Below are 27,369 nucleotides of genomic sequence, written 5' to 3' on the forward strand. Positions count from 1 at the left end.
AGCCCTACATACAGAAAAAATATGGATGGATTTCCCTCATCCTCTCTCAGGTGGCTCCAGGACGTGGTGATGGAGCTCAGCACTCCCCCACGAGCCCAGCTCACTGTGCCAGGGTGGCATCGAGGGGCTCACACGCAATTCCCATGTGCCCACGTTTGCATCCTGCTGGGAATCATTAGCCAAGAGCAAAATTAAAAGCCCTGAAACGATTTCTCCTCTCCCCTTCCCGCGGCATTGCTGTCAAACCGCGCTGGGGGAGCCTGAAAGCACCGGAGCAGCCCCTTTGTGCAGCCTGAAAACCTGGAACCAAACAATTTCCTAACAGCTGTAGCTCTAAAAGGGCCCATTATCGCCCCGTGTTCCCTCACAATGTCTTCATTCAATTTGCTTCCCCTCTCCAAGGGCTCATTTTTAACCCAGGCTGCCAGGAGAGGACAGGAGAGGACCAGGAGAGGAGCAGGAGAGGACCAGGAGAGGACCAGGCCACGGGGGCTGTGCAGCCAACCTGGGGTTCAAGGAGAGCTTCTGTGGCACCACCTGGGTGAGATCAGCAGGGAGAGTGGCTTTGGCTTGTTCTGCTTTCCTGCCTTTCCCTCCTTCTTTTATTTTAAGGTCAACAGGAAGCAAGCAGGTGCACTTTGCAGATGAAAGCTGGGCAGGAGAGACCTTCGTGGTGAGGTTCTGGAGAACCTCGTCCTGCAGCAATGGGGACCAAGGTCAAGGGTGGGCACATTCCACCCCCCTGCCACGGGCAGGGACACCTTCCACTAGCCCAGGTTGCTCCAAGCCCCGTCCAACCTGGCCTTGGACACTTCCAGGGATCCAGGGGCAGCCACAGCTTCTCTGGGCAACCTGTGCCAGGGGCTCCCCACCCTCCCAGGGAAGAATTTCCTCCCAAAATCCCATCTAAATTTTCCACCCCAGGCTGCTGGGCCATTGCAGCCCCCGGCCACAGCTCATCCACAAACCATTCATTTGTCCAACAGCCCCCAGGGAAAGGGCTGGGCAGTTCTCCCAAAGCCCCCCCAGAGAGGTGAGAAGCCAAAGAGCTTCTCCTGGCACTGCCTGTCCTTCAGGTTGTATCGCCACAGGAGGAGAACACAACCATTACACAGACTTTCCACCAAGCCAGATGTTGTTTGGGAGACCTGTCTCTCCTAAGCATTCCAAATCAATCAAAAACTCAGTCTAGACACTGGAGTAAGGGATGAGGAAGGAGTGAGAGGGAAGAGGAGGGGACACTATTTATACAGGGATGTAAAGGCGAAGAGCCAGCGAGGGATTGGCAGCCAAGAGCCCGGCTCCCAGCCAGGCCCTGGAGACCTCCCTGCTCACTTGGGAGATCTCCTCCTCCTCCAACCTGGCAAGAAATCCAGGCTGCAGCACCCACCCAGCCCCAGGAGCTGGGCTGCTTTGGGCTTTCAATCCAACTGACTTGGACAAGAGACAGGAAAGAGAAGAAGAGTGAGTGTTGTCACCAAACCTGGGGGGACCACCGTGGCCAAGGAGCCTCCAGCATGTGGGCACGAGCCACAGAGCCTGAGGGAGTCCCCCCTGAGGGATTCCTGCCAGCCTGGCTCCACCATGGGCTGCACCACTCCAGACAAGCTTTCCCTTCATGTGCCTTGAGTTTTAGCTCCTGGATTTCAGGAAAGCTCAAAGCACCTGTTTTTTCCCACCCCCTGCATTTCTCCTCTTAAAGCACGTTTGCAAAGGGGGCTGGGACATCTGTACTGGAGGTTCTTGGTGGGAAGACACCTTCGCTGCTGGCAGGAGCCTCCTCATCTCTCCTCTCCTCACCTCACCTCTCCTCCTCTCCATCCATCTCTGCTGAGGTTCCACCATGATCAGAAACACAACAATCCTGGTTTGTGGCTCAAACCCTTCCAGCCAACTCTGTGCTCCAGAGAGGTGGTGACAACACACCCTGGTACCATCCCCACCCTTCCCAGAGAAAAGCTCTGGGGAAACCCATTACTCCCAGTAATAAACATCCACCTTCGGGCCAGGCTAATTAAAAGGTGCTTAATAAGCAGCTTTGTTTTGTAACCAGGGGCAGTCCTGGGCTTTGTTCTGCACCCATTTGTCTGGGATCCCGGGAGAGGTGGAAATCCCCCTCACCTCATCCCTAGGTGGGCTTTCCCCGTGAGGTGTTTCCGTGATCTGATAAAGAGGTTGGGATTGGACCCCACATTTTGATCCTTCCCCTTTATTAGCTCCACTGTGGATCTATTCATAAGCCAGAGACGGGATCTCATGTGTGTGAACCAGAGAAAAACCCAGTGTGTCTTCTGCTGTCTCCCAGACCACAATGATTTCCATTCATTCAAAGAAAACACAGTATAAAATTTTTGCCTGGTTTCAATCTCCCTACATTAATCAAGCCCTCTTTTTTTTTTTTTTTTCCCAGTCTGAGAGACACAGCGTGGGAGGCACAGGCTGTCCCATGAAATAATATTTTCCAAGCCATAGTCAAAGTCTGCCTGTCAACTCGAAGCCTCTCTTCTGTCTGTTTTACCAAAGCTGGACAGGAAACAATCTGTGGGCACAACAGATCAAAACAAGGCCAGCATTCCCAGCAAAAGGGCGGATGAATGGGAACCATTGTGCTGTGGTGGAGGAAACATCCCCAGCATCATCGAGGGGGGGACATATCTCTGTTTCCATCCCTTCCCTACTCCCCCCCTGCCTCCCCAGCTGCCCCAGGGAGGGGATTCCCTGGAGGAGATGGTGGGGCAGGTGGGATGAGGGGGAATGAGGGTGGGACACCCAGAACCACCATGTGCTGGTCCAGCAGCACCAAAAGCAGGTCGAGCCGGGCAATCCAAGTTAAACATTATTCCCACAAACCCCACTTTCCCCCTTCCTTGCCCCCACACCAAGCCAGGATCAGCCCCTGGATCAAACCTCACCTGCAGCTGGCAAAAGGGGGTGCAGCAAAGTCTCTGGTGGGATTTGGGGGTGCTGAAGGGGAGAGGGGATCCATCCCTGCCCCATCCCCAGAGTTTAGGGGAGCAAAGCTCACCAGGTACGGATCCACCTTTTCTGGGAGGATCCTAGCCCAGGAAAAGAGGGTGCTGAGGGGGTGACACCCACAGGGGGGTCCCCAGGGGCTCCCCTGCCTCCAGCTCACCCTGCAGCTGCTAAAGGGGATCCACATGAACCCCAAGAACAGCTCCCAGCTGTCAACAACCCCCCCCCAAACCCCTCTGCTTTAAACCAAAGGTACCAACCAGCTCCCCACACCCCCTCAAACACACTTGGCTTCATCCTAAGGCAGAGCTTTGCCAAAAATTCGCCTGCACCACATTTAACCTCCCTAAATTACCTGCATCCGTGGGATCCGATGAGGACCCAGTGCCCAGACCACCCATGGCTTAACAAAACACTTCACTTTATTTTTCAAACCTCCAGTCCTTTATATATATATATATATATACACATATATCATCTGCTCCAAGTAATTTATGGCATTTAACTCGATATTGGTTCCATTTATTTGAACCTCCTCTCACCTTGGGAAGAGCAGCCCCTTGCTTGGGGCTTTGCCAGGGAAAAAGCCACATCTGGGAATCCCATTAGCTCCAGGGTTTGCTCTCCAGCCCTGGGAGACCAGGCAGCAGCCCCAGATCTGTGGGAAGAGGCTGATAGGAACATGGATGTTACCCCCTAGTGTCAGCTGGGAGAGGAGCAGCACCCGGGATGGGACTGGGATGGGAACAGGGCTGCAGGTCATCCCAGGCACCTCTGCCTCCCTGGCCATCCACAGGGACAGGAGCTCTGCACCCCTGTAACAGGGATGGCCTTGAAAATAAAAATTCAATGTGCTTTTGGGGAGGGAAGAATGCAGGGAAGTCCATCCGTGTTTTATCCTGACTTTTCAGCTCGAGTTGCACTTGCAGGTGTTTTTTGCCTGCACCCAGCCAAGTTATTCACTGCAACAGTCAGACCCACACTGCCCTGAGCCATCTGTGGCTTTGATGGAGGAAGCAGAGAAGCAGCTGTTCCCCATCCATGCCAGGAGCACAGGGAATGTGCCCAAGGACCCTGTGGGGAAGAAGAGAGGGCACCCAGGCAAAGAGCACCATTGCAACGTCTGCTTCCAAAGATCCAAGCAAAAAGTGCACTGAAAATCCTCTCTCCAGCATTTCCCAGTTGCTACAGGCTTGATTTTCCAGCCTTAATAACAGCCTTTTATCAGATTTTTAAAATTATACACACAAGTGATGTTAAAATAACAGGGAGGCTGCAGGATGGAGCTGCACCCACACAGCCCCCGAGGCCCCAGGGGGGAACCAGCACACGGAGATACTGCCACTGGAGGAGCATCCCTGGAGCACAGCCTTCACATCCCAGCTGGAAAACAGCTCAGCCAGAGCATCTCCTGCTGCCTGTGCTGCCAGCCAGTGGTGCAGGGAATATCCCACCTGCTGGAATCACTGCCATTCCTGGTGGAGGAGCGGATCAGCCAGAGAGGGACTGGCAGGGAAAACCCAGATGGTTCAAAGCTAATTGGGAAACAGATTCCCTTTTCCTCTCCAAATTAGCCAGCCAAGGTCCAGCACTGCCCACCACACATGACCCCAGTCACTGCCACCCCCATGTCCCCCCACCTCTCTCCATCCTCCTCCTCAGGGCAGTGGGTGTCTCAAAGACATTCCCAAATCCTTCTCCTGTGAAAAGCAGAATCACTGGCCCAGGTATTTTAGGGCAGTTTTCTGTTCCCTCTGCAGCACAACACAGGCACACTCGGGCATTCCTGCCATCCCCACCAGGGAAATTCATCTTATGCTGAATTTCTCACTGACAGAAACAAATCCACAGGAAGCAGCAATGCTCCGTAAGGAAAGGGCTTTGGCCTTTGTGTGCTCCCACCCAGCAGGGCCACGAGCTGCCTGCAGAAAGCAAACAGCACATGGGGGATTTGTTGGGCAAGAAGCAGAACCAGGCTCCTGCATCCCCGTTATCCCACCCTGCTCCCCCCAGTCCCAGTCACCACAGCCAGGCAAGCCCTTGCTGGTGGGTGGGATGGGGAGGGGGATAACCAGCCCCTTGTGCTGATTCTCAAAGGAAGAGTCTCTGATGGGGAAGGGGGAGAAAAGGAGGTGCCCAAGGACCCCACGTCCCCCTCCAACCTTGTGCTTCCAGCCAAGGGCTGAGCTCCCGCCCGGGATGCCGGAGGGCAGAGCTGCAGGTCCCTGGGTGCCAGCATGGGATCCCCTCCCTGCCAGCCCTGGCCCCCACCTCAGAGCTGCCCAGCATCCCAGCCCATGGAATGAGGGGCTCATTGGTGCTGCCTTCATCCCCTAAAAGACGCAACAGGGACTTGGAGAGAGGGAGAACACCCGACACAGGACGTAGAGAGCACGGACAGCAACAGGGACCCGTCACGGCCCCTCTCCTCCTACACCCAGCCTTGGGAAAGCCACTGACAGAGTGGACCAGCACCAGACAGCCCTGTGTGCCCCCTGCCTGTACCTCTGCCTGCCCCCCTGCCCGCTCTGCACCCCTGGAGCAGCCCTGGGACACTCCAATCCCGCCCGTCCTGCCCTCGGCAGCTCCATCCCCATCTGGTTCCTGTTAAATCAGCCACACAGGACGGGCAGAGCCCCCTCCCCCCAGCTCAGCGTGCGAGGAGGGGGAGGCAGAACAGCTTTTTTAAGACATGGCTGCCCTTCTCTTTACCTTCCTGCCTGGAAGGCAGCCAGGAGCAGCTCCTGCCTCCCCGCTCCCATCTGGAAGGAACCTTCCCCTGCCAGGACACACACCCACCCCTGGCACTGCCCCTGTGCAGGGGCATCCTCCTCCTCCCTGGGCACACCCCTGCTCTGGTCCTGCTCCTCTGCTGTCCCTGCAGCAGTTTTGTCCAGAGCTGTTATTTCCACTCCGTGGAACTTTCCAATATTTGTATCCTTGCGAGGAGCTGGGCAGGAGAAGCGCAGTCCCACAGCAGGGAGGGATGTCCCAGCCTGAGGACAGCTCAGCCCCCCCAGAAAACACCTCAAAAGCAGACATTAGGTCGTCCTAAGCCCGATCTTAACTTCCATTAAACCTACATCACCTTTCCAAAACAGGCAGGAGAAGCACCAACAGCCAAGGTCCAACCCCACACTGAGACCCAACCACCACCCTCGGGCACAGCACCACGTTCTGCTCACATTCCCTGACAGGAATAAAATCACAGAATCCTGGAATGGTTTGGGTTGGAAAGGACCTTAAAGAGCATCCAATTTCCACCCCTGCCATGGGCAGGGACACCTCCCACTAGCCCAGGTTGCTCCAAGCCCCGTCCAACCTGGCCTTGGACACTCCCAGGGATGGGGCAGCCACAGCTCCTCTGGGCTCCAAGTGGGTTCCCCCACCCCAAGCCATAAATTATCCCAGCCCCAGTTCCCAGAGGAGGCAGGAGGAGCAGGAGCAGAGCCTGCACACCCGGGGGCAGCAAAGAAACACGGAGGAGCACAGGCAGGGCTGGAGCAGCCAGGATGCTCCGGGACACAGGGAGGGAGGAGTCCAGGATCCTGCAAGCACAGAGGAATTGGCAGGACCCCACCAGAGCCCAGGGAGTCACAGGGTGGCTGAGGTGGCACATGCAAAGCACCAGGAGTTTTAGAAGGTGATATCCCACTCTGCCTCCTAATCATCAGGTTTTGGGTTTTACCCAAACCCCGGGGTGACCATGAGCTGTGGGTCTGCACCTGCACTGCTCTGCTCACACCACCCTCACAAAACCCTCTCTTGGAGCACCCTTAGGCACTGGAAGGGGCTCTGAGGTCTCCCCAGAGCCTTCTCTTCCCCTGGCTGGACATCCCCAGCTCTCCCCATAGCAAACATTTGCAAAGGCCACAGCCCCAAAGAGCCTTTGGACAGAGCAGGGCTGTGTCCCACCGGGGAGATGGAAGGAATTCAGGCTCCTGCTGAGATCTCACCCCTGGGGGAGCAACCCAGGCATTGCTTCCCCAGCCACTGCTGCTTCATCCAGCACAAGGAGCAGGCAGGGTCCTCTGACAGCGAGAGCAGGTCACAGCCAACCCTGGAAACGTCTCCCAGCCACTGGCAACATCCCCAAGAACCCAAATCCATCCTGTGCTCAGGCTCTGAGCACATCAGAGTGTTCTGAAATGCTTCTGCACAACTCCAGGCTGGAAGGAATGAGCCTGGCTCAGCTGGCTCCAGCTCAGCCCAGTGCTAAGGGGGTTTGTCACTCCCAGGGGAAAGGAGAAGTGGGATGGAGGGGGAAAACTGAGTCCCTCAGCTGCTCCATTAAAGTGCTGCTTCAAATCAATGGGGATCAGGACTGTGTCCCCTCAGAGCTGTGGCCACGGAGCAATTTTCCCTCCGGATGTGTCAAGACTTAGCTCTGTCTCTCACATTAAATGCTATTTCTTAAACCCACAGAACCCAAAATTACCCAGCCTGAAATTCTCGTGGATGTTTCCAAACGGCTCCACAGCTACCCCGAGTGATTCTGGGCTGCCTGCAGATGACAGTGACAGACAAATTGATGGCAATGAAGTTATTTTGTCTCCCTTTGCAGCTGACTGAATTTGCATTGGTATTTTCATGGTGCAGATGCCACCTTTCATCTAACGTGATTAATGCCGTCGTAAATACAGAGAAAGAACCAGCTGCTTCTGCCTCCTCGGCTTCCACGGAGCAGCTGGGGGGAAAAAAAGTCCTTTTGTTCCAGCATCTCCAGAGCCTCTGCAGGCTTTGTGAAGAGCCCTTTATTTCAAAAGGTTAGAGAAATGTGGTGGGTAAAGCCGGAGGACCCTGCTTTTCTCGCTGGGATCTCTGGCAGTCCGAGTGCCTGGGCCAGCCCAGGGTCCCGTGAGCCAGGGAGGAGACAGGGAACTGGGAAAGGAAGGTTTGGGTCGTGTCTTTGTGGGGTCCTCGTGAGCACAGCTTGTGCCTGGACACAGAAGGGGCTGGTCAGCCTGGAAGGATCCAAAACCAGCCCTGAGAACCCAGAGATCCTCCAGCAGGAATTATGGAATAGTTTGGGTTGGAAGGAACCTTAAAGCCCACCCAGTCCCACCCCCTGCCATGAGCAGGGACACCTTCCACTAGCCCAGGTTGCTCCAAGCCCTGTCCAACCTGGCCTTGGACACTTCCAGGGATCCAGGGGCAGCCACAGCTCCTCTGGGCAACCTGTGCCAGGGGCTCCCCACCCTCAGAAGAAAGAATTTCTCTCTAAAATCCAATCTAACCCTGCCCTCTTTAGGAACAAGGTGACTGAGCCACGACAGCACTTTTCACCCACGACCTGTAAGGGTTGGGCTGATTAATCACTGACTGAACACACCCCCTGCCCCCAAACTGCAAACACTACAGCAGGGTCTGGGAAATGAAGGGTTAAGAGAAAACGGGGTGAAACTCGGGTGTAAATTCCAAGCAGAAAGAGAAAAGGACATCGGGGGCCTCGGCAGAAGGTGCCGTTTTCACGGCAGCCACCGAGAGGTGCCAGCAGCTCTCCCAAAGCCTCAGCAGCTCTTCCAGCTTCACACCACCCTTACTCCTTTCTCCCATTTTTTCCAGCAACGCCCCCAGTCTGCCCAGTTCCAGCTCCGCTGTGACAGCAGTGCTGTCACCCAGGCTTTGCTCCTGCTTGGAGGAGCAGGAAACACTCCCAAAGCCCAGAACACCACAGACAGCCTGGAGGAGCTGCATGAACCCCTGTGTTCACACCAGTACTGGAGAGAAGCACAGAAAGGTTTGCCTGGAAGCACCAGAGACAAGGCTGGCACTGCCAAAACCAGCTGCTGGTGAGGCTGGAGCAGGGCACAGGGATGCCAGGGCACAGGGATGCCTTTATGGCCACCAGTTCCAGAATCCAGCGGTCCTGCTTGGCAGGAATGGAAAACAAAGCCACCACATGCTTTCCAGCAGCTCCAACAGCTGCTCCTACCCATTGGGGATGCTGCTTTTATGGAAAATCTCAGCATTTATCTAAAAGGAGAGCATGGAGCCTGTGCCAGGGAGCCTGCCTGCTCCACGGGGAGGGGGAGGACAAGATGATGCCATCCTTGCAGGGAGCCACGGAGATCCTGGGCAGGGGCACTGGGAAGAGCTCCTGTGAGCCTGTGCCACTCTTGCTGCCAGCTCCAGGGAAAGGGAGTTCTCCAGGTGAAGATTTCCCTCTGCCTCCACCTGATTTACCATCTCCAGCTTTCAGTCTTATCTCCAGGGGTTTTTTCTTCCCCTCCCTCCCAAATCCCCCAAGGGCAAAGCTGCCCACAGAGGAACAGCTACCAGTGTTGAGCTGAGCTGGCAGCATCCCCAGGGATGTTTAAGGGGGATAAGGGAGAGGGATAAAGACCCCAGTGGGGTGCTGGCAAACCCCTCGGCAGCAACCGGCGCAGGGAAGAGGCAGCCAGTGCCTCCTGACACAGGCCAGCATCCCAAAATCCCTGTGTGCACCTGTCCAGACCCAGCAGCACCCACTGGGACACTCAGCTGCCTCCTTTCCATGGCCTCCCCAGCTCCACTGATCCCAGCAAGGAACAAACACAGAACCACTGCAGAAACCATCGACGACAGAAGCCTTTCCTCAAGTCCAACAACCATGGACACCCGGGAAATCCACCAGCACCAGCAACTCCTTCCACTCCCTCTGCATGCACCTGTGCTTCCAGGCAAGTTTCAGTCAAGAAACACATCTCCAACCCCCCCTGGCATGGGACAATGTGGGACAGACAGACAGACAGGCTCCAAGAGGCAAAGGAACAGTGTCTTACCTGGCACTTTGGAATGTTGCAGATGCGGATTTTCCAATAGCCCCGAATCCAACTCCCACTGCCAGACCCTCTGAAACAGGAAAAAACCAGTAAGGCCAAACCCTACAGCAGCCCTGAGACCACTCCTCCTCCTGTGCTCCATCAGAGCCAGGACTGGTGGGAGCAGGGGGAGGATCCCAGGCCAGGTGGGTTCCCTGCTCGTTTTAATCCAGGTGCATTTAATCCAAGCTCAGTGTCACTGCCCAGGGTATTCCCCACCAGGAACACAAACCAACTGTTTCTTGGGAAGCCAACGAGGAGAGAAAAGGGTTCTGGACTGATGAGTGCACCAAAGGGCAGAAGATCCCAATCCCCACCAGCTGAAATGGGATTTTAACAAGGAGCAAAACAGCACAAACCACCAAATCTGTTCAAAAAGGTTCAGGTTCATCAAACCTCTCTGCAGAACTGGTGCCATGGTTGATTCCAGAAAAACCAACCATCAGCTTCTCCCATAAACCCCCCAGGAGCTGGGCTAAGCCAGGATCAGGCTTCCAGCAATGTCCCCTCCCTGCTTTCTGGTCTCCCTGTGCCCCAAAATGACACAACACCTGTTGGGGACAGTCCCCAAAGCAAAGGAAACCCAAACTCCACCAGTGTCACTGGAGTGTTCCCTGTGTCCCAGAGGATGAGGTCTCAGATGAAGAGGACGTGTGTGTGTATGTGTATGTGTTTGTGGTCTTCTGAGTTTCCAGTTGCCTTGGAAACACACCATAAAAAGCAGCACTAACTTGGATAATCACGGATTTGCATCGAGTCCAGGCTGAGCACGAACTGAGCACTCAACAGCTCCTCAGAGCCTTGATCCAAGGCTTGTGCCAAGGCTCAGCATGGACACAGGGAAAAACAGAGCAGCCAGCAGCCCTATGAACAGGGTTACAGGGCAAGGAGATCCCAATGTGTGCCCCAAATCCCACCCCTGGTGATAACTCCAGAGGGACCACGGCACGTGGGGAAAACACAGGGCCTGGGGGGAGTCACACACTCGTGCAAAGGGCTCCCTCTGCCCCAAAATCACCCCCCTGGGACACGGCTGAGCACCCAGGGCAGGGGCTGAGCCCTGCAGGGCAGAGGGTGCCCGTGGTGGTGGCTCTGGAGGGCTCTGCTCTGCCAAACTTTGGGAGGCAGATCCTTATAAACACATCTCATGGCTGTGTGCAGTTCAGCTCCGGGCATGTCGTGAAGCTCCACACCAATGGGGCTGGCACTGCTCTTCCCAAAGCTTCCCTTTCAAGTATGACTTGTCCAGAGGGCAAAAGCCGAAGGGCAAAGAGCCCTTTTTCATAACTCATCGTGACTCGTTAGAACGCTCGTTTGTGTGACACCAAAACCAGCTCTGACCGAGGGGAAAAGCCACAACAACTTCCCTGCTGCCAGGTGGGACTCATGGAATGAGAAAGCCACAGCTAATGGAAGCACAACTCACATCCACGTGGAGACAAACGAGGGGAATCAGCCTCACAGATGGTGCGTAGTGAGCTGCGGATCCGGAGGGGGAGCAGCAGCCCGGGGTGGGGGCTGCAGCACGGGGGGACTCACCAGCACAGGGAGGAGGAGGGACACAGCAGCCTCTGGCCACGGGCTGTTCCATGTCCCCACGTCCCAGGAGAGCCCACGAGAGCTGGGGCAGGACGAGCAGCAGCACCACAAACCAACCGAGGGGCTGCTGATCCCGGAGCATCCCATGGCAAAGCACGGCCAAGGAAGTCTGGAGTCATGGGCAGTGCAGACACAGCACATCCCACCACCTTGGATGCTTGGAAAACCTCTAATTATATGCAGCAGCTACCGTGTGATGCTTTAGGCCCAGTGCTGTGATTTGTTTCAAATACTGAATTTCAAAAAGCCTGCCAAGATCCCACAATGACTTCACTGCTGCCACAGCAGAGGTTCAGCCTCTTTCAAAGGTGTCACACCTCAAAAGGACCCTGCTCTGCAGGTAAATGAGCAGATTCACAAGGATCCACATGGAAACCAAGCACAGAGAGCTCAGTGCCAAGTGTGCCCACACTCCCAGCTCCCAGCTCAGCCCTCCTTCAGCCCCTCTCCTGGGTGTTCTGCACAAACTCAAATTATAAATAGCCTGAGTGGCTTCTTCAGGTGGGAAAAGACACAAAAAGAGAAAAGTTAATGCTTCCACGTCAGCCACTTAAGAGACAGGCTGTGCTGGAGGCTCTGGAAATGCCTGACTGGGACATGAGGTCACTGGAGATGGGAATGGGAGAGCAGCTCTTACCACTGCAGGCTCAGGCATCAGCTGGAAAAACAAACAGCCCTGGGGAGTTCCTGGTTCTTGGCACCACTGTGAGCAAGGCAGAGAGAAGCAGAGCCATAAAATCATGGAATGGGTTGGGTTGGAAGGGACCTTAAAGCCCATCTCCTTCCATTCCACCCCCTGCTATGGGCAGGGACACCTTCCACTAGCCCAGGTTGCTCCAAGCCCTGTCCAACCTGGCCTTGGACACTTCCAGGGATCCAGGGGCAGCCACAGCTTCTCTGGGCAACCTGTGCCAGGGCCTCCCCACCCTTACAGGGAAGAATTTCTTCCCAATATCCCCTCTAAATCATTCCCAGGTAACCCCGAGTGACTGAAGGATTTACCGTGGGCCACCACTCTGCAAGGCCAAAGCTTAGGATGTGAAAGAAGGTGAAAGGAACGTGTCCACGTCCCACAGTAAAACCTTTCCATGTCAGAGGGGTTTTTTCCAAGGATTTCAGCAGCTGTCAGCCCCCCTTCCAAGTGGTGACAGAGCTGGAGAGGCTCCACACGACCCTGTTGTCTGGAGAGCTCCCGTGGAGAAGGCACCAGGCTGGGGGTTCATTGGGCACCTCTTGGCAGAACAAAGGCAGAGAAAAATGACCAATTTCAGCCACTGTCAGGAAAATGCTTCTATTTAACCTAAACAAAGGGATTTTGCCTCTCTTGGGCTTCCTTGGCTTTGCAATTCAAGACACTTTGTCCTGATAAAGCATTTACCCAGGGATCAGACTAATCCTGAGCTAACTCGGGGATCAGCTCCACACCTCTCAGCTCCTTACAAAGCCATTTTCCTCCCTGCTTGTTTTCCAAGGAAAGAAAAAAAAAGCCCTTCAAACCCCCCAAGCTGAAAGCAATAACTGTGCTGGAGGGTCACTGCAGACACTGCAGGGGCTGCTGCCAGACGGCTGCAGGATGTGTTTGGCAAGAGCACGATGTCCATGGGTCTCCTTACACAGCACAGCTCACACCCACACCTGACCAGGGAAAACCTGGAAAGGGAAGGCCAAGAGGGAACATCACAGCAAGGAGAGGGCAGTGCTGAGGGAAAGACCACAGGGGAGCAGGGCAAAGTAGGGAACACCACAGAAAAATGGAGTTGGTGCAGAGGGAAGGACCATGGGAAGGGGAGCAGAACAAAGCTCCGTGGGCACAGAGCCATGTCAGGGCACCTCAGGCAGGCAGAGGTGACCCAGGGTGACCTGACAGCTGCAGCACTGACTGGAGCAGCCAAGGAGAGACTCCCAGAGCTCAAGAAAAGCTGGCAAAGAGCACGTCAGCCAAGGGAGCAGAGACAGGGACACGCTGCTCCCAGAGAGCCTCCCACACCTTCACGCTTGGCCCGAGGCCCCCAGGTCCCCCCCTGCTCATCCCCAGCACATGGAGGGGACTGGGATGTGTGGATCCTGCTGTCACAGCCCGGGTTTTATTCCTACTTTAATTTCACTCCAGTGCCCCATCAGCAGAGCTGCAGAACAGCACAAGATGTTCCGTCTGGTTGAGCCAGGAGGACAGTGACAGTGTTCCCGTCTGCTCCAATCCACAGGAGCGCAGGAATTGCTTGGGATGGGCTTTGGGATGAGGCCCAGCACTGATCCATCTGCTCCCCCTCAGCATGGAAAGCTCTGCGTGCTCCCACTCCGTGCTGGGATGTTCCTGGGGAGGTTGAAGCCCTGCAGCCCCAGGGGGATGTGAGGTGGTGCATCCCTGGGGAGCTCGGGGTTCCAGAGCGTGTCCTGCCTTTGGACTCGCCCAAAAAGTGCCAAGTGCTGCACTTTTCAGGGAGCTCTTCTCCTTGGCAGGGGTGAGAGGGAGCTTTGCTGGGGCAGGAGGGAGGTGCTGTCATCGAGGCAGCCCAGGGGAGATGTGGGATGGTCCTGGGGCACCTGGATGCAGCTCTGTGCTGCCAGATCCAAACCAGCCCTGACACCACAGTCCTGAATGAGGACACTGTACAAAATCCACAAATAACTTTAAAAATGAGAGATTTACCCAGGAGATGCTCCTGCTTTGGAAGCTGCTTCACTTTCCCTGGTCTGAAATCTGGTTTTGCCCTCCCTTCCCTGGCCTGAAACCACCTTCTGCTGCTGCTCCGAGCAGGGAACGATGTTTCTTTGCTCTCCAGTATCTATTTTGCAAGGATCAGTGGAGCAGCACCATGTCCATGCTCACACAGCAGGGCTGGACCCCAGCACTTCCACTGCAAATGCCACACGAGCCTGGAGTTCAAAGACCAACTCGAGAGTTGGCTCATTCCATCCCAAACCTCCCCCTTATGGCCCGAGCTTGGCAAGGGGCAAGAACAGCTGAAATTAAGCAGACTGTGATTTTAAATCCCACTCAGGGCAGCCTATGGAGCCAGGCAGGGATCACAGCCTTCTGCCTGGATCAACAGCCAGGAAAACCCTCTGGCAAACCCCGAGTCCAGGCTCACAGGGCTCAGTGGGATCCTGCCCTCACCAGCTCCAGTTTGGAGCATGGAATGAGCTTCACAGCCACTGTGGGAAGCCTCTTGTAATCCTCAGAACAGGCCTGTTCACAAAACCAAGTGAAAATTAAAGCCCTTCAGAATCCCTGGAAATCCAAACCATAAATAGGAGGCACCACTCGGGGCCTTGATAAATTACAGTGGTGAGTAAATGAACCCCCGTTATTGTGTGACTCTCATCTGCCATAAAGATCAAGGAAACAGGCACTGGTTAGAAAAAATATCCCACAGGAATGGCAAAAACCAGAACCCACTACACAAAATCCTGTTTTTTCCTCTCCAAATCAGGTTGTCACCACATAGGCAAGATTTCAGGGATAAAGGAAACATCATCCCAGATCCCTTATCTGGGATCACTGTAACATGTGTTTTGCAGGCAGCAACACCACAAAGATCAGGGATCAGAGGGTTTAGGGGTGGGTTTTGCCCTTCTCCTGAGGTACAAGCAGGTTAGGATGGCAGTGAGTGGAACACAGACCTGTTATCCCTTAGATTATCCCATGCCTCCCACTCTCCAGGAGGATGTGCTTGGCAGGGTCCCAGCAGCACAGCCCACCCATCACCCACCCAGGGGTGTCTCTGCCTAAAAAATATCCTTGCAGAAAACTTGCCTTAAAAAACCCTTGTAGGAAACTCCTCTGGGATGCAGCACGGCAGGGAAGGAGGAGGAGGATTCGTGGAGATGATAAAATGAGAAGCAACTCACAAATCACAGAGTCAAAATCTTGGGCTTGGAAAGAAGGCAGAAACTAGAGGAAAAGCAGGATTTATCAAAGCTTTCTATCTGCAAAACACCAGAGCTCTGCCTGTGGGGCCATGGGAGTTCAGGGCGGGTGAGGGGAGCACAGCTCTGTGCCTGCAGAGCTTGGGAAGAAATAGCAGGAATTATGGATTCCACAGCAGGAAATGCCTTTCTTGGTGAGGAAAGGACAGTGGGGGATGCTGAGAAAACCCCTGCCATGAGCTAAGGCACCCCCAAAGCAAGACAGGACCGTGGGTACCAGCACGGGCCCGCTCGTCCCAAAAGCATCCTCTGATCAACCAGAACCAACCCTGCTGGGCTCAGCTGCCCCAATCCTGCCCCATGTGCACATCCCTCAGTGCTCCACACCCCCCTCCCAAAGCTGGCACCCCCCCAGCCTGGCAGCAGCACTGAGGGAGCTGCAGTGACAGCCTCTCCTCCCGGGAGGATTGATGGAGCCAATTCTCCTGGGTCAGCAAATGAACAGGCTTCCTCCAGGAAGGTACTACAGATGCCAACGTGACATCAATTATTCATCCTGCTCTTTGAAGAGCTGTTAAGTTCCTAGTGGGAAATTAATCTTGCCATAATGAGGTTTGTATTTCTCTAAGAGTTTAAGCACATCCCCGTTGCCACTATTCATAGTTTTTTCCCTCAAGACTGAATTCCAGTTCCCTCCAGGAAACATCATTTTGCCATTACTGCACAGGAAGGCACAGAGATTATCAGATTTCAGGGATTTTCGTGTTTCTAGGTGCCCACCATTACAGAACGAGCAAGCAGGAGGTGAAAGTCATTTTAGAGAGACTTTTTTTTTCATTCCATGAGAATCACAGAACGGCTTGGGTTGGGAAGGACCTTAAAGACCCTCTAATTTCCAATCCCCTGCCATGGGCAGGGACACCTTCCAGCAGCTCAGGTTGTTCCAAGCCCTGTCCAACCTGGCCTGGGTCACTGCACATCTGGGATGGTGCAGACACAAAGCTGACAGAAGGTGAAACACCTGAAAAGCTTCTGACGTGCCCAGACAGCTCAACTAAAGATAAGAACTAATGGTGCAGCTTTGCCTCCAAGTTTTCCTGGGATTGGGTCCCATCAGGGTTGTGCAAGAGGTGATGAAAAGCAGGCAGGTGATGATGGGGTCAAACCAGCCATCACCTGGAAGAGCAAACAGCTCCAATTCCCAGCTCAGCAGTGCCTGACAGCAGAACAGACACAGAGAGAACCCAAATGTGTCACAGAATAAAGTCATTTCAGTGGGAAAAGTCCTCTGGGATCACTGAGTCCAATGTTAACCCAGCACTGCCAAGGCCCCCACTAAGCCATGTCCCTAAACGTTGCTGTGTGGAGTTAAAGAGCCAGTAAAAGAGGATTTTAAGTCCTAATGGGCTACCAAATGCCTGACCCTGAGCTGTCTGTCCCAGGCAATTTCCCAGGAGCTTTGCCTAAAAAAAGCTTCCAGAACTGGGTGCTCCCACCAGTAAACCCAGTGCAACCAGCCCAGTCAAAGGGGGGACCAGCTCCAGCTGGGCAAATCCAGGAGGATGTGACAAAACTGGGCAACTCATGGCAAGAGATACAGGGAAAAAAGCAGCCCAAGGGAAGCCCGTGGCCTTGTGAGGGATTGGGGGCATTAAACAGAATTTGGGAGGCAGGAGCAAATTCCCCTAATGCCTCCTCCTGGTTTACCCCACAGGAGCCAGACAATCTACATCCCAACCTGTTCCACTTTTCTCCCCCTTTCAATCCATGGGGCTGCACCAGCTAAACAGGAGCTGACAAGGCACTTTACACCTGATTTTAAAGAATTAAAGTCACTGCCCAACAGCCCAAAGCTCCTTCATCATGGAAATGCTTCTCTGGAAGAAGAAAACCCTTTCCCAAATTAACAAACCAGAACTAATCTAGAAGCAGTGACTGACCTGGAAACGGGCTCTCCCTGACCCCACAGCACCTGAATCCATCACAGATATTTAATATTTCATTTCCAGCACGCAAATGGTTTCTCAGCCCAGCGCTCACCGATGTTTTTCATGTGACAGACCTGTGAGAGCTGGTGGGGACAGGAAAGCAATGGAGCTTCCAACATGCACATTTCAGCAGACTTCGATTCCAGCTGGTGAAAATCCTGGGTTTAATTGGCTTTTGTCACCTTTGTGGCTGCTCCTGCTTATAAAACAGCGATCACCGACTGCCAGCGATGCCGCAGAGATAACTGTGTGTTATCAGCTCTCCCTTGGTGTCCAAGTGTCTGCCTCCAAATGAGTTTTTGACATATGAGCTGCTGTCAGAGGGGCATTACAGAGCCCACGCTCTGCCCCCCTCTAACAGTGCCAGTGTGATGGGCTGTGACACCCCCCAGGCTGCAGAGGGAAACTTCCCACCCCTGCCCCTGTCAGACATGGAATTACCTTTCCATCAGGCTGTCCCTGCTCCCAGAGCCAGAGCCTCAGCTTCCACCTGCCCAGGAGGAGCACGGGGAAGTGCTGAGGGAGCCGAGCCGCTGGCCATGAAGCCAAAAGCAGCCCAGAGCCTGGGAGCATCCCCCCCAGCCGGGGATGTCACCGGGACCCGGTGCCGGGAGCCGGTGCTGCCTTCCCACACTTCCCACCCCCTGCAGGGAAGCTTTAACCACTGGGAGCAAGTCATTTCCATCCACCGAGGTGCTTAATAGATGAAAATGTCAAAATATGTGCTGATGAGGCACCAATTACTGGGAGGTTTAATGAAAGGTTAAGGCAACCTTTGGCAGAGCCACGAGGCTCCTCCCGATCCCGAGGAATGTTCCGGACGGCGCCGAGCACCCGGCTCTGCCTCCTCGGCTGCATCCCATCTGACCTTCCTCCTCTCCCCTGGGCTGCTCGTGGAGCCATCACACCACAGCACTACCAACATCCCCACTCATCCCTGACACATCCCTGCCCGGAGGGTCCCTCTGGAAATCCAGCCGGAGATGCCACGGGCAGCAGACGGAAGCCACGGCCCAGATGGATCTTTTCCCTGGGGCACAAAACACCGGGAAAAATTCCTTCCTGACTGTTCAAATCTCTCTGAGCTGGTCCTCTGATCCCCTTAAGCTCCATGGGATTGCTGTCCCACGTGCTTCCCACCAACACCTCCCCTTACCTGAATCTTCCTTTCACGGAATGAAAGCTGCAGGGAAATCTTTTCCTCTTTTTCCTTACTAAAAAATAACACCTTTCAGTAGGAACCCAAGGTGCTCCAGGAGTGCCCAGGAATAGCCACTACTAGCCAGGCCGCCAGCACAGGTGGCAGGGAAAGGAGGGATGCTATAATTCCAGGAAGAGGCATCACCCAGATGAGGCACAGATTAATTGGCACGGCTAAATGGCTCCCGTTCTCACGCTCTGCCGACCCCCAGTGGGTTCCCAAATGCTTATTAAAGTAACAACAATTGTAAAACAGTCTCAATTTCAACAGAACAACAGCAAAAAAAAAAACAAACCACCATCATCCCAAATGAATGTTCCCAGCCTTTAATGGATCTCGGAGAATATTCATATAAATAATCACTTCTCTTTATAATTGAGATGCAATATCACACTCGTTGCCCCAGCCTTCCCTTGGGAGGCTGAGAATAGGGGAGCGCCTGTCCCGGGAGGATGAATCCAATCAATTTTTGCTAATGACAAAGTAACCAGCCTGGAAATCACTCTCTCCCAAGGAACAGCAATCTGCCAGCACAGCAGGGAACCTCTGCACTCCCATCGCCACCCACAACCCCCTCCCTCCACAGGCAACAGGCAGCCTGCTCCCATCCTCAAATTCACCACCAGCCCAGCATCTGCTCCACCTCAGAAGGGAGCAGCTCTTGGTACTGGTGGACAAGCTCTGTCTGAATCTTATTGGCTGGTTTAAGGTTTAAAAGGCTGCAGCATCCAACATCCCACCTCGGAACCACATTGAACCTGGGCTCAACCACTGCAGGGAGCTCCCCTGGGAGACATCACAGAGCCCATGGGGCAGCACAGACCTCCCTGCGGAGCTCCCCCCTCACCAGTGGGAAGATATCCTTTAGTTTTGGACATGTCTCCACCAGCTGCCCACACCAAGAAGCACTTTGCACACCTTCATCACACACCATCAGTGCCAGGGGCTGGTTTTGGCACAGCCAAGGATGGGACTAAATCACTGTCCACCACTGGACATGGTCACAACAGGGGACAGGGCCAAGGGGTGACAACTTTGGGTCCCCATCAACTGCCTCCCCCCCAGCTCAGGGATTCAGTTCCCATCCCAGTGTGACCCCCCTGGCACAAACCCCCCGTCAGACAAGAGCCAGCACCACAACAGCCTGTCTGCTCCTCCCCCAGACAGCCATAAAGCAGGAGACACAGACAGCACAGTAAAACTGGGGAAAGCTGCAAGAAGCCATAAAGACAAGCCAGTGTCCAGGCAGCTCCCAAATCCAGGCAGCAGTTGTCACTCCCGGGGCTGTCCCCAGCCAAATGCCACCGTGCAGAGGGTGGCAGGCAGGTCTCACACCCTCCATCCCCAGGGCACTCGGCTGAACCGCTCCCCTGCCCAGGAGAAGCTGCAAACGAGCGTGTTTGAAATCAATTTGACATCTGCCATCCCTTGGTACAGCCTTCCCTCCATCCCCCCGTTCCTCGGGATCAAACAAAGCAGCAGCACTTGCTGCCAGACTCCAGAGGGACAGAGGGGTGTCACAGAGCTGCCACGGGGATGGGCAGGAGGTGCCTGGCTTAAATCTGTCACCAGCACGAGGAACTGCCTCTGTGAGTGAAGGACTGGCCGTGCCTGATGCCAGAGCAGTGACAGGGACACGGGCAGGGTGCAAACCCTGCACCCTCTGCTCCACACCCATCCCAGCTGTCCCTTCCCCTGGCCCTCACTCCAAGCATTGGCCAGAACGTGACCTTCAAGTTTTGGGGCTAAACCTCTCCCTCTTGGGCAAGCAGAGAAGGAAGACCCCCAAAACCCCACCACATGCCAGGCATGGTGCCAGTGCCAACCCGGGGTTCAGCCTCTTGCTGCCACCTCCAAGCGCAGTTCCAAGGGGAAAGAACTTGGATGCTCCACCTGGGGGGTGCAGGAACCTTCCCCCTGACCCACTGCAGCTTCCCAGGAGTCTCACTCATCCTTCCCATAGTTGTCACCACCTAAAAGTTTCTCCTTCTAACATTTTGTCCCTCCTGCATGTAGTGACACCCCCTGTGCCCCCCTTCTCCTGCAGCACCTCCACCACCACAGCCGGGATCTGTTCCGGATTTAGCTCACACACTCCATCCTGCTCCTCACTTTGTTCCTCCTCATTAAAAATAAATAAATCCTAGCCTGCTAATGGGTTTCTGGCAGCGGGAACTGGAGACAAAGCCTCAGGTGGAGCCATGTGAGATTTAGGGGGCGAGCAGGGGACGTCAGAGCCACCTCTCCCCGTGACCCGGTGACTCCGTGCACGGCGCCACTGCCACGTTCCATCAGCTCCTTCCCAGACACCTCTGTTAGATGGTGACACTTGAGGCAGAAACATCAGAGCAAACACAGAGGGACTGGACTGAGTACAGAAAAGTGAGAGATTTTCCTGCAGGAGGGGAAGGCTGGAGCCCAGAGGATGATCCAGCTCTGTCGCAGCTCCCGGGATGTGCTCCCAGCCTGTGCCGGGGTCTGGGGCCACCCGGCTCTGCCCAGCACATCATAAAGAAACAGGAAAACTCAGGTTTCCTTGGCAACGTTCGGGTGGTTGGAAGCATCACCTCATGCCTGGCAGGAACCAGCCCTGCTGCCTTCCCAGGAGGATGCTCCCTGTTGGGGATGCTCTGAGGGTGATGCAGGGATAGGGCACCAGTGCAGTGGGTGGGATCCCAGCCAGGTCCCTGCTGTCAGCTGAGAGGTTTTTGGGGATCAGAAACGATTCCCAACAGCCAGAGGAAAGCAAGGCAGGGCATCAACACAACCAGCACCTGTAAACCCTTCCCCACCTCACTGCCACAGACAGCTGCAGAACATAGCCCTGGTCCTGTCCTCCATCCCTCCTGGAGCAGTGTGAGCATTAGGGGCTCCTGCAGCATCTCCATGCTGGGAGATCCCCCAGAGTCCCCCAGTAGGGACATCCCTGCCTGCACACCCCCAGCTCGGCTCAGAGCAGAGCAGATCCCTCCAGGAGTTCCCTGGGAACCGGCTCTGGACCCACGTCCCCCACCCTGCCAGGCTCTCCTCCCCCTCCCAAACAAGCACAAAGAGAAAGGCTGTTCAGCTCACACCTCACTAATTGTTATTTGTGATACACCAGTAACATTTTAATTAATCTGAAGTCTTCAGCATAACAGCCACCCAAGGTACAAAGATAAACCAGAATAAACAGGGCTTGATTAAATACATAATTAATGTTCTACTAAACCCAGCATATATGAATATTAATGAGCAGGAAGAGTCTGCAGTTTGGCATCTCCTGTCATTATCAATTGGCATTCCCAGCTTTGGAGCAAATTCCCCAACCTTTCCTTGCCGGCAGAGCCCATGGAACACAAACCGACTGCGGGAGCTTGGGCTGTACGTTCCATTATCTCACCCCCACAACAACCTGCTTCCAGCCTGAAACCAAAGACAGAGGCATTGCCAAGACCAAAACCAGCTCATCCCTAAAATGGGATCAAAGTCAATAAAACAATTCTCTGGCAACAGAAGGGGAGCCCGTTCCCCACCAGCGCGGGAGGAGAACAGGGATGGGAAGCCAGTCCTTGAAGGGCTCTAATCACCAGACAGAGAGACTTTAGGTAGAGTTTGGGCTGAGGTGTGACAATCCTGAGGAGCAAGAGCAGCTCCAGCCCATCAGAGGCATTTGGGCAGCTCAGAGACCCAACAAGGTGAACGTGGGCACCCCACCCCACTGGCTGCACCTCCCTCGCTGAGGCAACCAGAGCACTGCCAAGGATGTGGAGTTTTATGAAGGTACAGAAAACCCTTGGGAACTACCTGGACAACCTCTGTGTGAGTGCCCTGAGCTTACAGGGAAGCAGAGCAAACACCAGAGCTGTGTGCTTCTGCCAAAGCAAGCTGGAGAAGGGAAGGCTCTCGAGAGATCCGATTGAGGCCTTTCAGTGCTTCTTCCAGTACTTACAAAGGATTATGTTCCTTTGAAGAGCTTATAAAAAAGATGGAGAGTGAGGTTTTACACAGGCAGTTAGTGATGGGACAAAGGGGAACGATTTTATACTGAAAGAGGGAAAATTTAGACTAAATGTTAGGAAGAAATTCCTCCCTGTGAGGGTGGGGAGGCCCTGGCACAGGTTGCCCAGAGAAGCTGTGGCTGCCCCTGGATCCCTGGAAGTGTCCAAGGTCAGGTTGGACGGGGCTTGGAGCAACCTGGGATAGTGGAAGGTGTCCCTGCCCATGGCAGGGGGTGGATGAGCTTTAAGGTCCCTTCCAACCCAAAGCATTCCATGACTGATGAGCACAGCGTGGTTTTCCATGGCAGGAGCATCCCTGACATCCCAGCTCAGCACCTCCCTCCTCCCCCAGCACAGGCACAGCCGAGGTGTCATTACACTGCAGGAGTCTGTGCTAATTATAGCAGCCTTTCCTCTGGCAGGGCTGCTAATTGAGGGAGAGCATTACAGTGTTTCCAAACCCTGCTCCACATCAGGGGCCGCGGCGGATCCGAGAAGCGCCGCCGCTGCTTTTCCTGGGAAAGCAGAAGGAATTCAGAGAAAGCTGAGCCCCAAATCACTGCTCAGCGAGGCTGGACCAGCACCTGCTTCATGCAAGAAAGAGCAGAGCTGGTAAAGAGCAGGGCTGGCCACGAGCTCCTGATTTACTCACAGTCTCAATTATGTCTTGGGGTGCAGTCAGTGCTGGCATCCTGTGCCCTGCGGGAAGGGCTCCGGAGCACGAGGGCAGACACGGGATCCAAACCCCAGGGTGACTTTGGGCACGTCCCCACTGAGAGGAGGATGTCAGTCAGGACTTTGCCATTGGTGAGTGGCCCCACTGGGCACAAACAGCCACTGTCACCCACCCAGCACCACCGTGGGGCTGCTGAAAAGGCAGGAAAAGAGCAGGAGGGGGACGTGGGGGACCAGGATTGGTAGGAACAGAATCCCCACTGAACTGAGCCCCCAGGCAGCGCCTGAGCCGCCGCTCACACACCTCTCTGGGCATTAAGCTTTAATATTGTGACCTTTAAGATGCAAGAGAGAATTTCAAACCGTCTGTCACCATCCCAAGGTGGCTTTGTGCTCTTGCAGGAGCAATGAAAGGGCAGACCAGCATCTCTGAGGCAGCCAGGGCCATGTCACCATTAACCTCCCTCCACGGGTGACACTTTGTTCCCTGCTCTACAGAACTTTCTCTCTTTGCTGGTGACAGACAGGAATCCCCAGCCCAGCAGCCAGATGACACCTGGCTCTTCACCCTGGCTCCCAGACACATCATTTGAGGGATGAAATCCAATTACAGTTTGCTCAGTACAAACGTCTTCCTTTCCTTTCTGTGTGTGGGGAATTCAAAGCTCCCTCCTCGCCTTGTCTGCCAGAGATCTGCCTCCCCCAGCAACACGTGGAGCTGGACCACACATCAGTTATCTACCTATAATTAACACGGAATAAAGGGATGAGAAGGGACAAATGTGCTGCTGCTGCTGACAAACTGAAGCAGGTTAATGCACAGAAATAGCCTGTGCTGGTGATGCAAAAAGCTGCAGCAAAGTTTCCTTCTCGGGATAAGGAAACCCTGGCCAGCTGGATGCCCTGAGGGTGGGGCCAGGAGCACCCAAGGGTGCTGTGAGTCAGTAACCAGCTGGAAGGCAGCAATTCCTGCCCCCAGCCCAGCGAGCACCAGGCAGCTCTCAGTGCTGAGGGAGCCAAGAGCAGCCCACGAGCAGCTGAGAGCTCACTGTGTGTTGGCTTTGACTCCTTCAATCCCGGGGTGCCCTGGCAGGGCAGAAACACGGGATGTGTGGATGTAACAGAGCCTTCTCACCCGGGAAGACCATCCAGCCATGGAATTTCAGACGGATGTTTGATGGCACTGGGTCAAAGTCACTCTCAAAATCACCAAGCACGGGGTGACAGCCCAAGGCTGCTCCTCCCACCCTGGCTCTGGTGGATCAAGCAAGTCCTGAGCCCAGAGCTCCCACCCTGACATTCACCTCCTCACCATTGAGCCATGCTCAGAAAACACGGCTCTTCCCGAAGCACTCAGCGCTTTTCCCTGGATTTACAGATCACCATTATGCAGAAAAGCTTTTTCCCATTCCCCCTGCACCCACCCCAACCCCAGCTCCAACCCGAGCCAGGCAGAGCCAGCAGAGAAGGGAGAAAGGAAAGGGGAGGGGAAGGAGAAGAGGAGGAGGAGGGAGGGAGAGGAGAGCAGGAAAGAAGCATTGGAAAAGGTTGCCTTATATGACTTTCAACATCCCCAAGAATTGCAGAGCAGTGGCACATCCTCAGCTGTCACAAAGTGATCTCATCAGCCTTTTATCGCATCTTCCTGGGACACAAAGCCCAGCCGGGCAGGACACAGCCCGCCAAGACTCGGGGCTCTGCAATTTTCCACCTATTGTCCAAATCCCTCCCCTGAAGAAGAAAATAAACCCCAATTGTACATCCTCCTGCAGAGACACAGCGCTGTAAAATGCATCTCTTGCTGGTTCGCAGACCAGAAGAGAAACTAAAAGAGACCAGAATTTGTTGTCTTTACAGCATCACCTTCCTCAATATGCCCCTGGGATTCACAGCTTTCACCCACCACAGGCTGGCACGAGCCAGGCCGCAGATGTTCAAGGCACCAAAGGCTCCCCCTGAGCCCACTGACCCCCCCCGAGCCCCCTCCCCATGTGGGGTTTTGCTGCCAAGACCTCACGTGGCTCAGCCCCACCAGGAGGACAAGATCTGGAACAAGAACCCGTCCAAAGGCACCCACTCAGCGGGTGCCACCCGCGAGGAAAAGGAGGGAGAGAGGGTGGCAGCACGGTGTGATCCCCCTGGGATGGCTCTGACCTGCCTGTGAGCGGGGATGGATGGATGGATGGACAGACAGGGCTCACCTGGGATGTTGTGGATGGTTATAGCGAGGATCATGAGCATTATCCGCCTCCAGCTGCTGCTGCCGGGCGTGGAGGCTCCATCCCTGGGCACCGGGAACGCCGGGGGGCCGTCGGGCAGGCTGGACCCCACACCTCTCCTCCTCTGGTAGGGCTCCCCGTTCTCACCCTTGTCTGGGGGGGACAGAAAAACACCTGGGTCAGCTGAGAGGGACAGACAGACACAGCCTGGCAGCTCCTGCCCCCCCTCCCAGAAGGAGAAAGCAGAGAGAAGGAATAACGGGGAGCAGAGCGGGGCTGAAGGGGTGTGCTGCCCCTGGGTTTCAGGTTAGGGTGGGGGGTTCCCACACACACTGCAGAGCCCACGGGCCACGGAGACCTCGAGGCAAAGCCCAAGTTCCTTCTCTGCCCCCTCCTCCTCCTCCAGGGAGCTGCTCCTGGTCCCGCAGGGCTCCCCAGCAGCACCCTGGGCTCACACCCTGCCAAGTCCTGACCTGGCAGGACAAGCTCTGGGGCTGGTGGGGGGTGAGGGCGATGAGGACAGAGCTGCCAGGACCCACGGTGAGACCATTCCCCAACCCACCCCAGCCCTGGCAGGGCTGCAGCTCCCTTGCCTTTCTGATGCAGGAAAACCCCACAGCACTGCATCTGATTTCACCCCCTCACCAAAGGGGTCCACTGACCTGTATTCAAGGGTCATTTCTTCCACTAAGAAAAACGCTGCCATTTGCTATGATGTCACCAGATGACTCCAGCCTATTCCAGACCTCTGCTCCCAGCAGGGCCATTACCACAGGCTCTATTTCAACCAGTCCTTTAAAACCACACCACAAAACCCCAAGCCCAGATTAGGGCTCAGAGGGCAGGAACAAGCACCAGGCAGCACCACAAGCCCCCCACGCCCCAAGCCCTTCACTGCTCACCCTCAGCACAACAAGGGCCAGAGGAGCCAAGAAATGAGGAGCTCAAATTCCTCAGCCTCACACAGCTATGGGTTCATATCACAGATCTGACACTTAGACAACATAATTATTTCCCTCTAGATTTATCTAATTCTCTCTCCTGCCCCTTGACACACCAGCTCCAAGATGGGGTTTTTTTTGTGGACAGTGCAAGGAGCTGTTTGAAATCATTTTGATGGGATGCCAATGCCTCCCCCTCCATCCTGCCTTGTCCCTTTGGCACATCCCACATTGCACAGCATGTGCTTCCAGAGCCAATTAAGACCATGGGCACCAGAGGGCCCGTGCAAACTGAGGGAGGTCACCTTGGCAGGGCAGAGGTGTCAGCAACACTCTGCATCTTGCCAGGTGGAACACAAACCCACACACCTGAAGGCCTCCCAGAGCGGTCCTCAGCAAGACAGAGAATAAAACCAAGAATTTAATATGTTCTCACAGAATCATTAAGGTTGGAAAAAGCCTCCAAGTTCATCAAGTCCAACCTGTGACCGATCCCCACTTCGTCAACCTGCCCAGAGCACTGAGTGCCACATCCAGTCATTCCTACAATTCCCCCCAGGGATGGGGACTCCCTGGGCAGCCCCTTCCAACGTTTAACAACCTTTTCTGTGAAGAAACCCCTCCTGATGTCCAACCTGAACCTCCCCTGGTGCAGCTCAAGGTCACGTCCTCTCAGTTTTTGGTACCAAAAAACCAGGTTAAAGACTAAAACCCCCCTGGGCAGCAGCTGGACCAGGTGGATTCCCTCCTGCTACCTCCCATGCCACAGGAGCATCCCTGGGTGGCATCACCAGGGCTGCAAACAGCCACTCTCCCACCTCCCCCAGCACTCTGCAAACACAGCAAGATGCTGCCCGGATAAATATTGTCCCTGTCGGGAGCCACCCGGAGCCAGACACTTTCTGTCCCCAGATCCCAGCCCAGTCAATAACATTTGGTGGCAGAGCTTCAGCTCCAGCCCAGCCCTCGGGGACAAAGACAAATATTTGTGTTGAGCAACACAAGGACAAACAGATCCGAGGAGCAGCTCGGCCAAGTCACCGCGGGAATGCTGGCACGGGAGACCCCTGGCAAAGGGGCAGCCAAGGCTGGAGCCACTTAGGGATGAAATTCCCTCCTT

At 54.9% G+C, this 27,369-nt stretch overlaps 1 protein-coding gene across 2 annotated transcripts in view; it reads right to left on the reverse strand.

Annotated features, from left to right (window-relative positions):
• The window catches only part of SLC39A11 (solute carrier family 39 member 11), a 267,969-nt gene that overhangs the window by 198,208 nt on the left and 42,392 nt on the right, over positions 1-27,369 (reverse strand). For both annotated transcript variants that reach the window (XM_064676146.1, XM_064676144.1), the window contains exons 6-7: positions 25,291-25,461; positions 9,738-9,807 (exon numbers count right to left, since the gene is read on the reverse strand). In XM_064676146.1, the coding sequence (XP_064532216.1) occupies positions 9,738-9,807; positions 25,291-25,461 (241 nt within the window). The remainder of the gene's footprint in view (positions 1-9,737; positions 9,808-25,290; positions 25,462-27,369) is intronic.

The sequence above is a fragment of the Pseudopipra pipra genome, chromosome 19 (genome assembly GCF_036250125.1).
Source record: "Pseudopipra pipra isolate bDixPip1 chromosome 19, bDixPip1.hap1, whole genome shotgun sequence".
Taxonomy (NCBI): Eukaryota; Metazoa; Chordata; class Aves; order Passeriformes; family Pipridae; genus Pseudopipra; species Pseudopipra pipra.